The 10,815-nt window shown below is 31.2% G+C and overlaps 1 protein-coding gene across 1 annotated transcript; it reads right to left on the bottom strand.

Annotated features, from left to right (window-relative positions):
- Nucleotides 1-383: 383 nt before the first annotated feature.
- LOC141454722 (uncharacterized) lies at nucleotides 384-9,790 on the bottom strand. Its single transcript, XM_074129283.1, has 6 exons — nucleotides 8,938-9,790; nucleotides 8,662-8,720; nucleotides 7,069-7,186; nucleotides 5,466-6,270; nucleotides 2,430-2,528; nucleotides 384-1,699 (listed from the first exon to the last, which is right to left on the bottom strand). The coding sequence occupies exons 1-6, from the start codon at nucleotides 8,959-8,961 to the stop codon at nucleotides 1,638-1,640; spliced, it is 1,167 nt and encodes a 388-aa protein (XP_073985384.1). The 5' UTR covers nucleotides 8,962-9,790; the 3' UTR covers nucleotides 384-1,637.
- Between the last annotated feature and the right edge of the window lie 1,025 nt (nucleotides 9,791-10,815).

The raw sequence follows: 10,815 nt of genomic DNA, 5'->3' as shown, positions 1-10,815 counted from the left end.
TTGGTAAACTGAACATATTAAGGTTGAGAACTTAGATAGAGAGAAAAAAACATATTTTGTTAAACCGTATTAAATACTATGTTTTGCTCTTTCAAGTTAACTGTTTTGAGACTGCTCATCTTGTTTTAGTTAACTCCTTCAGTAAACACTTTAGCAAACACATTAGAATTAATAATTGTTTCAAAAAAAGAACCAAAAATGCCAAATTTTTTAAATCGCGCTTGTTCATTCTCGATATCTTGTTGTTTCTGAAGTCTTCTCTTTTCCCTTTCGCAATCAGCTTTGTTTAAATTGTACTCCATTATACTTTTTGCAGTTTGTGACCTTTTAAATCTGTCATGTCCCAAAGCTTCAATCTCAATTTTTTCTTCTTTCATAAAATCTTTATCACTGTCTAAGTGGGTAATATTTTTATTAATTATATTTTCGTTTTCCTCTTTAGCATGAAATTGACCTAATTGTTTGTTAAATGCTTTAGCTTTCTCACCATCACAGTCTTCTGAAGGGAATTTCAAAAAAGAGCCATTAGTTGATTCAATTGGTGAATGAATTTCTTCAAAACGCTTTTTTGGATCGTTCAGATCAAATTCTCTTGATTTATGTTTTTGTTGTTCAGTCAATCTGTAAACATCTATTTCTTTAGCTAATTCTCTTTTCTTATTAACCTTTTGTGCCTGAAGAGCGTTAGTGCAATCTTGTTCTGCTAATATTTTTTTATATTCTGCCTCTTCCTTTTCTTCTTCAAGGTTTTTACGTTCCTTCTTCTCTTGTATCTGCATTACTCTTCCATTATTTGATTGTAAAATCGTTTCATTCTTACATACTCATTTTGCTTCATTTCTTTACTTGATATTTATTTCAGATTTCGAAAATTATTTTTTTCTTTGTTTTTTGACACCTTTTTTTCACTATATAATTTTGATTTTTACAATAACAAAGCCAATGTTTTATTTCCAAACTTACAAGTTTAATAGAGCAATTAATAAAAATTTTTCCCTAGAATGTCCATTTGTAATATGTCTCCCCCTCCATATGAAATACAACTTAATATTTACAATTCTAAAAGATTATACATAATCCTAACATAATAAACCCTTAAACAATAACTAGGTTGCATTAATTTTTATTTCATTATTTTTACAAAATGTTTAGCATTCATTTACATTTTGATAACACACATACGCACCATGTAACCTTCCATAGTCAGTAAGTGTAGCACTAAGCGGTAACATATGTAAATTTAAAATTTCTACACCAAACTACCTTAATATGCCTTAGAATATAAATATGTGTTTGATAACATCAAAGATATCCAGTACTACGGAGTTCCTAACCACGTTCTCAACTTATTTTAGATCTTAACTTTTATGCTTTAAGATCTTAAATGTATTCAAAGGCTGTATTAGATTTTACGGTTCTTCTGTTAAAATAATCTTTCCTAATGTTAAAGAAATTCTCTTAAATTTGAAATTTACTGATTGCAAGACATTTTAATATTTAATTAAAGTTACAGAGCAGTAAGAAGTGCATTATACGTTTTGTGTTTGACTACAATTCTACAAAGTAAACTAATTTTATTAGTTTTTTTATTTGTTTAAATACTTGAACAATTAAAAACAGAATTATCTTAATGAGTATTATTTCCATCTAAATCCGACTTCAATGGTTAATTCTTGTTCATCATACTTTTCTTTCCTCACTGAAAAAGTATTTATTAACTAGATAATGTAATTTAAAAGAAAAATTAATAAAACTAAGTGTTTTCTTTCCATAATAGGTGATAGAATTTAATGCAATGACTGAAATTGCAGTTGAAATGTATGCCAAAAGACAATATTTAAAAATTAAAACTAAAAATATAGAAAATTGGAAAAGAAAACTTGTGACCTCAATGAAAAGAATTCTCCAACGACAGAAATGCACGAAGAAACAAGTGTACAAATTAAATTGCAATGATTTACAAAATTTTACGCGATAATGAAGAACTTGTTTTCGGTGTAAAGCTAGAAGTTCCGAAAATGTTTTAGCCGATAATTGTTCTGCTGAATTTTTTTCCTGACAAAAGGTATATTTTAATAACTTTGATTTCTGTGACTATTTTGTAAATCTTTACATTTAGTAGTCCCTCTTATTATTTATTTTTTATAAGTGCTAATGAAACGGTTGGTTACAAAATAATAAATTTATACAATTATTTTTTTAATTACAGAATTTTCCAAAAGGATCTGTGTTTCTGAAATATCACGTCTATGGAAAGTCCTGCTCATTTTCCGATCTCTAAAATTTCATCAACTGCAAGTTCATCAAATGGTTAGTTTTTGTAACAATTTTCGAACTTGGTTCCTCAGTAACAGCAGTTAACATTTTAATTTGTGCAACACCAAAATTAAATTAATTAAATTAGAATGAAATATCTTGATATATCTAACCTCTATATGATGAAGAATGTTTTCTAATTGTGTAAATAATACCAATTAATAATATTGCTCCAGTTATAAGAAGAACTGCGGGTACAATATACAAGTACTCTGGAAAGTAAATTAAAGATTATTAACTTATATGTAAATATGGATTTTTTTTTTTAAATAGATCAAAAGTAAGTCATAAATAATTTCATTTTTTAAACACAAAAGTAATGTTGCCCTTGTCACCTTCGCGATGATAAACTGATTCGTATATCTCGCTGGCAAAGTAGCAACGGAGGAATAAATAATTAATTTCTCTGTTCTGAAACATATAAGCTTGAGAGTTTGATTGACCTCAATGCCTTTAATGACGTAAAAGTCACTTTCAAGTTAGCTAAATATTGTGGGACAAAAAAAAATATCGACAAAATTCCATTTATTCTAAAAATATCTGCATCTTAAAAAAACTTGAATTCCACTAGGAAATTAGACCTTAAAAGAAATGGATTACAAAAGCGCAGCATAAAATTGATCGGTTTTTCTGGCAATATTCAGTAGCGCAACTTTTCATAATTGGAAAGTAAAATAAAGTTACTTTGCGATGCAGCTGGGCTTTTGGAATCAGGTGAGAGGAGATCAGTTTTGAAATAACTGCTTGCCATTTCACTAATTTCTTTTAAAGGTTCTCGAAGACGACCTATTTTCCTACAACTACTTTATTATGCCGAAAGAGATAATTTCTCTATCAAGAAAGGATCATTTTGCAAAGTATTTAAGTTCTTTTATTCTTTTTTATTTTATTATTAGAACATTGGAGCCTAATCCTAAATCTCCTTAACAAAAATTTACAGTTTTAATAGTTAAGTATAAGGGTTGATAAGTGTAAGTGATAAGTTGTATATTAAGTGTAATTAAGGGTTAATAAAACTGTCCGGTAGGGTTGATCGTCAAAAAATGCCCGAAAAAGTATAACGTTGAAAAACACCCAATTTGACAAATTTTTTCTTTAACAGATAAAATTCTCAAATTTGCTTTAAAGTATAGGGCAAATACTCATTTATAACTGTAATTTTTTTTTGGCAAAGCTCAGTTTTAATAGATTACGAAAAAAAAGTTGCTGAAAATGAGCAATCACAGCGTTTTCAAATATTGGTCTTGTTGTCCTTGTTGTTGTTGTTACCTTTTTGTAAACAACGTAGCGCCTAAACGCGTAGGGGGTCATTCGATTCGGAATTTTATGAAGATGTGCCTTTTGGGGGCTTCGACGCTGTACATCGAATGGGAGAAGAGTTAGCCCCAAGTAAGTTAGGGCCCCTCCAAAATTATAAATAACTAATAACTACGCAAATCATAGCCCGATTTGGATAAAATTTGGCAGGATGAAAGGAGAGCTCCCCTACGTAACATTAAAGCGACGTTCTGCTCTTACACCTCTATTAAGGGGAAGTTTGGTAATCGCTTCAAATTATAGACGTGTGAACCGATTTTCATGAATCAAGTTTAATTCGAATCGAAATTTTGTACAGATTATCATTTTAGAAGTCTTGACGCTGAGCTTCTTAAGGAGAGGAATTCGCCCTACGCAAGTAATCCCTCTCTAAAACTATTATTTTTTTTTTTTTTTTTTGGCGCATCAACAGCTGAGGTCATTAGCGCCCGGAGCTTTTTCCAGTGCACTGCCGGCCTCCGGACAGTGTTCTCTCGTTACAGACAACACTGTCCATCACCGGACAGTGAGCTGTAAGAAGCTCCTAGGAAGAGAAAATCTAAGGGTCAGCTGCTGGATTCGAACCCGGGACCTCCGCGTGGGAGTCCAGTATGCTAACCTCATAGCTAATCCCTTCCCTTAAAACTATTATTACTAATATTTCTGTAACGCCTAGTTCGATATTTAAAAAAAATTAGCTCGAAGAAGTGTTTAAAGCGTCCCTATGTGATTTTAAAGTGATATCATGATCTTACATCTACTAAGAGGAAGTACTGCAATCGTTTGTTAATTATCGACTGGTGAACCGATTTACGTCAACGAATTGTCAATCGATTTGAAATTTTATGTAGTAAAGCTTTTGTGGATCTCGACATCTACAACATTAGAAACGGAGTTTGTCCTAGTTAAGTAAGGCTCCTCTTAATAATCATTGTCCTTTAAAGAATTTTGATGAAATTCGACAGAAAGAAGTGATTCGACTTTTACTGCGTCCATTAATGTACCATCCTACTCTTATTAAAGAGAAGACTTGCAATCGTGCGAATTTGAAGTTTAATTTCTCTTTACCTTTTAGGGAGAAATACCGTAAACGCAAATTAATTTTTCTTACTCGTCTTTAAAGGAAGGACTGTAATCGCAGTTTAATTTTCCCATTTAAGTATTAATGAAATGTTGGGTACTTGCTGATTTGTGTTCCTTTTGGCGTTTATTGAACCCTTATACTTAACCTTTTAAACTGTAAGTTTTTGTTAAGGAGATTAGTAATACTAGTTTTAGAGGGGCCCTCACAAACATGAGGCTAACTCCTCTACTATTCGATGGGCGTCGAGACCCCCAAAAGGCACATCTACACGAAATTCCGAATCGAATGACACCTCATTCATGAATATCGGTTCGCGCGATTAGGCGCTACGTTGTTTACGAAAAAACGTAACAACTAGAATAAGAACAAGAGCAATTATTGAAAATGCCAATCTTCCAGCTACTTTTTTCTCAAAATCTTTGTAATCTAAAACATATGTTGTTGCAAAAAAAAGTTATTTATAAAGGAGGATTTGCTATATATTTTAAAGAAAAATTGGAAATTTTATTGAATGTTGAGAAAAGTTTTAGTTTTTGGAAGCTAATTTCTACTTCTTATTACAAATATATTGCCAATCGCTATCAGTCACTGCGAGGTAAACACAATATCACAATTTCTTGCGATCACGTATTAATTCTCCATTTTAAAAATTATTCAGAGATCAACACAAAAACCAAAACAAAATCCTAATAAAACGAAACGGTTTGTTTTAATGAGCTGACTTTACAAAAGTAACGAAATAATAATAAAAATAATCTACAATACTTACCACACTTGAATGTACAATCTGGTTCACAGATATATTCTGTTATTGGTTTGTAACTGGCATTGCATACACATGTATCAGGGGCAGTACACACACCAATTTTACATGGTGTGTTACAGACTGGTTCACATATGCTACCGTTAACTTTAGTATAATTTTGTAAACATGTACAGACACCGGGTTCAGAACAAAGTGAATTGATGCAAGGTTCGGAGCAATAAGGAACACACTGATTCCAATCTTCCGCATGAGAAGTATAACCATCATTGCATGTACACTTTTCTGGCTGTGAACACTTTCCATGGATGCACTCCCGCGAGCAATACGGTGCACAGGTTTCGTTCACTTTAGTATATCCATCATTACACTCACAAATTTTTGGTTTTGTACAAATCCCGTTCATACAATTTCCACAATGCGGCAAACAGTAATATTTATTCTGATCACTTAGTTTGTAACCATCAAAACATTGACATTCCTGAGGTCTTATGCATTGTCCATTTTGGCATTCTTCATCACATACGGGGTTGCATATATGATTGGTGGTTCCATCTTTTTTATAATTTTCTGAACAGTCACATTTATTGTGATATGTACATTTCGCATTGACACATGGAGGATCACAAATTGGTTCACATTCGTAGGATGATCTTTGTTTATGTCCTTCAATACAAGTACAAATTCCTGGGCCGGTACAGTTTCCCAAGATACAATTCGGACTGCAACTAGGATGACATGCCAAAGGTTCTGCTGATACTTTTTCATAACCATCACAGCAATATTTCAGTGTATGAGAAAATTCTTCATACTATATGTAAAAAATGCAATAAATATGTATTTATTAGTGGAGAATTAAAACAATCAATATCTGATTCAACTAAAAATTATAATTATTTTTTGTATAATTAAGATTAAAAATTCAAAATACATTGTTGGCTATTATTAACTTTAACAGCAAAATAAAATTAAAGTAAAGTAATGTCCATTTTTTCAAGCAGACTGTAAGGGCAAACACCTATCGCGGACAGAGGCTACTAGTAAACATACTTTACTATAAACAGATCTCACATTAAACATGAATATAGCTTTGCGGGCATCGCCTCTAATCGCTCGGCTATCGTGGCGTTTAACATAAGCATTGATTTATTAACATTGGGAACAGTTTAATGATTAGTTTCAAATGCTTTTTTGTTTTCACGATTTGAAGGGTTTGCCGCAATTAATTTCCATTATGAATTGAATAGGATTGCCTAAATAAGATTTAATTGTTGGTAATAGTGATGACTTCTTAGAGCTGGGATTATTAATAAACTGGTAGCTAATTTCTTATCTCAAAGTGTGTGAAAAAAGATTTCATTGGTTCTAGGAGTGCACCTAAATTTTTTCGGAGGTTTCTTGTTGGAGAGTAAATCTATTAATTTTGTATTAATGAATTTCAAATCATTTCTACACAATACTATGGTAATGAAACAAAATATACACTCCTAGCTTTGAAGTTCTATAAACTGGGCCCTAATGGTTACTATGGGTTAGGCAACTTTTAATGTTTGTATACCTATAATGTCATCCAATGCTGTATTTTTGTAATTTTATATATATACATCACCTTAACTCTATATTCAATACGAGATTGCAACTGCGTTTTTTGACATATTTCCGAATTGCAATATCCCAAATATTTAGACACTGAGTGAATATAAGATTGCCGAACAGTTTTATTAGATCTAGAAATAAATTGATAAAATTAATACAATTATTGCTTTCATTAGTATTCTAATATTAGTAAAAGTTATAAAACTTTTAAAATAGTATGAAATAATCTGATTAATTAGTGATCTATAAATATTGTTTATTTTTACATTGATCATTATTGGTAAACCTAAGAAATGGTTTTATATTTAAAGAAATAATTATTGCGCCATAAATCTCTATTAAGAAACATTAATTATTTACTTTCTCTTTCTCTCAACAAGTGTGTGACTGTGATACATTCCAGAATTACTTTAAAAAAGTTTTGTAATTCGACAGAGCTACTGCTATGATTTTCTTATTAACATTTTTCATTGAAAAATCTATGAAGGGTCATGTGTTGATTAATGACGTGACGGAAATTGAGAAACTATTGCTCACTGTAGGTTCAAAAATGTTATGGACCATTCCATGAAAACACACTAAAGTAGTTCTGGGTAATGTGAGTGGGTAAAAATCACTTAATTCACTTTCACTTTCATTTCAGTGAAAACAATGGCCTTATATATCCTGTCAGGGAGACTTAAATATGTTCCTTGAATTTCGAGTTTTCAGAAACTCCATCTTTACTAAATACAGTTTCACTTATTAGATTTTAAATTTATTTGAATTTGTTAAAAAAAAAAAATCGTAAAATTTATGATAACAAAAAAGGCACATATATTATGTAGATCTAAAACTTTTGATCACTTCACGAAAATCCGTTTTAAAATAGTCCTGAGAGAGACGTTGGGGTATGCTTCCCTCTCTATAGTCATATCAGGGTAATGTATTATTTACAAACTGTTAAGGATATTAAGGGTTTAATTAGTTTCTGAAAGTCAAAGTGCAAAGGAAAAAATATTAGTTAAAACCTTGAAAATTATTGTAATAGAATTTTTTGTAAATATTTACATACGCCTGCTTTTTATTTTTTTTTTTAATGTTTTGATGTTTAAAAAAATAAATGCAAAGTTATTAACACTTGAAACATTGAATAAATTATATCAAATTTTCAAGAGAAATTGATTCTGCAGGGATTTGAAGTATAGGTTTGTTTTTAAAACGTCATTTTAGTAAAATTTTCATTAAGAGCAAATATTAATATATGTATTTGGTTTAGTGACCGTAAAATATTAAATTAAAGATTTAAATTGGCGATTTAAATCCTTGATTAAGAGCAAATTAAATTTCTAGCTTTAAAGGGAAAACAATAAATGAACCTAGCAATATTGTGAGAGCATTTAAGGAGAGTTTAAAACCTGAGAATGATTCAAGAATTTTCTCATTTCATTTACGTAATTTAGAAAAAATATAAGAATTATTTTATATATAAATCAATAACTTTTTTATTTTTAGTTTGAATTGTTAGTATTTTAATGATGATTAAAAAACTTTAATTCCTTTTTTTGCTAATAACTCTATTCTTGAAGCGAAACTAAATTACCAAAAATGATTTGAAAAAACTTACGTCCATGTTTTCTCACAAATTTCATCGTCACCATAAGCTGTGCTGATTATGACAAACATCTAAAATATAAATAAAACAAAATTACTTAATTTTCTTTTAATAAAGATTATCTTTTGTTAGTATCAATTTTTAAACGGTAATATTATCTCATTCTATGAACAATTAAAAAAAAACTTTTAATCTAATGAATTAATTTAGATAGTAAATTTAACAAAATAAATGAGAAAATAAAATATAATAATACTAGAAAAATGACTACACGTGAACAGCACATACAAGTAATCCTAGAAAGAAAGCCATATTGACTAATAATGTATGTTAAACAATCTAGCCGCAATGTCAACCATTTTCCTTACTGTCTCACTCATCACTTCGTAATTATCAACACGTAAAACATGATAATGGTAAAATGGAATTTATGAATGTAAATAGTCAAAGTCTATAAGGCGCCACGGTTAGAAGCTAATATGCATTGTGGTACTGGTTTCGATTCCCGGTCTTAGGCCTTGGATATTATTTAATGGTTAATAAAAGAAATTTACCAATGGCCAACGGCCATTCTGAATTGGAATAACCCAACATAGTCCGGTCTTAATGTTACTGATGGTAACTTTCCTTCCAATTTTCTCGGTATCAGTGAACTTGTTTCTTGACACATGTTACTAAATTGTTCAATATTCTCTTTCCAGGAGAGCCTACAGTATAGTACTACGTTCAGAAATATTGGATCATTTTTTTAAATTCTTACTGAAAGAATTTAAAGTATTCTGAGTTTTCTTTTGATTCAGTAAAAATTCACACGAATCCAAACATTCTTTCAACCAAAACTGATTTACTTCTGCCTCAGGTATTGCTTCTCCCTTATTCTCCTGTTCAAAATCAGTGTCGTGTCACCCGTAAATTCTTTTTTAAATTTTGTTGGTGGTTCTAGAACCACCACTAATAAAAGAGGTGGCACTAGAACTGATTCTAGTTGCGTACCTCGTTATATTTGGCTTTGTACGAAACAACGATTACAAACGAGCCTCCCATAAAGGGAACTCTCACTAGCGGCCACCTCCATTTACGGGCAGTTTTTGAATTTCCCCGTCGTAACGGTCACTCTACATAGCGACCTCCCACCAACGACCACCTTATTATTAAAAGTTCGTTTTGTCGCGGTAAAATAATTATTACGCGTTACGAAACTTTTACCCAATATAATTTTTTCAATGAGAGCAATGGGTCGTGTCTCTTACCTGTTTTGCTTCATATTAAAAACAATTCTGACTTTTAATCTCTGTAATAAGACCAATAAGATTTTTCAACTGCGCTGCTGTTATTGAGAAATAAACAATACTCGGACAATCTTAACAATTTCCAGACACTTTTACAATCTTTTGCAGCACAAAATATCACGCATAATTTATATTAATTGCTATCCCTTCTCAAGTTTTTCTTTTTTTCTAGTTTTTTTATAAAGTTATATAAGTCCTATATACGCTCATACATCTTGTACCTTCAAACCTCGTTCTTAAGGCCACCTCCAAACAGCGGCCCACTTTGCTTTCCCCCGCCAGTGCCCATTATTGAGAGGTTCGACTGTATTTTATTCATCATATTGAGTTCATATTGTGTCACCGTCTTATTATTTTTCCAAGTTGTTCCTCTTAGTAATGTTCACAAGTACCTTCTCGTGACACACCATGTCAAAAGCCTTGCTTAGATCTCAGCATGTGGTTTAAATTTTCTTGTACTCCATGGCCTACACTATGTCTTCTAGCTATTTCTTACAGCATCAATAGTAGAATGCTTCTCTCTGGCTTCTTATCACGGCTGACTCAATGATTGACTTGCTATAAGTTCTAGGTTGTGCAGCACTTGTTTAGCTGATACTTTCTCAGTAATTTTTAAAATATCGTAATTGCAACATATAAATCGTTACTGTTTTCATTCTTAATTTTTTTATGAGCTGCTGGCTCTTAAATTTTCTATGGTTTTTCTAGGAGCTCCTAGGAGGTGATAGAAAGTGTCCTGTTCCGTGAGAACAATATACGCAGGCCGGCAGTGCACTGAAAGAAGCTCCGAGCACCAATAATCTCAGATGGTGACGCACCTTTATATTTTAATGTTATTAGAAATACCAAAGTGATCAATACTTTTTATCTTTCATTT

This window comes from Rhodnius prolixus, unplaced genomic scaffold (assembly GCF_049639745.1).
Source record: "Rhodnius prolixus isolate KJV_2025 unplaced genomic scaffold, Rpr scaffold_9, whole genome shotgun sequence".
Taxonomy (NCBI): domain Eukaryota; kingdom Metazoa; phylum Arthropoda; class Insecta; order Hemiptera; family Reduviidae; genus Rhodnius; species Rhodnius prolixus.
This window is presented reverse-complemented; position numbering and strand designations above follow the sequence as displayed.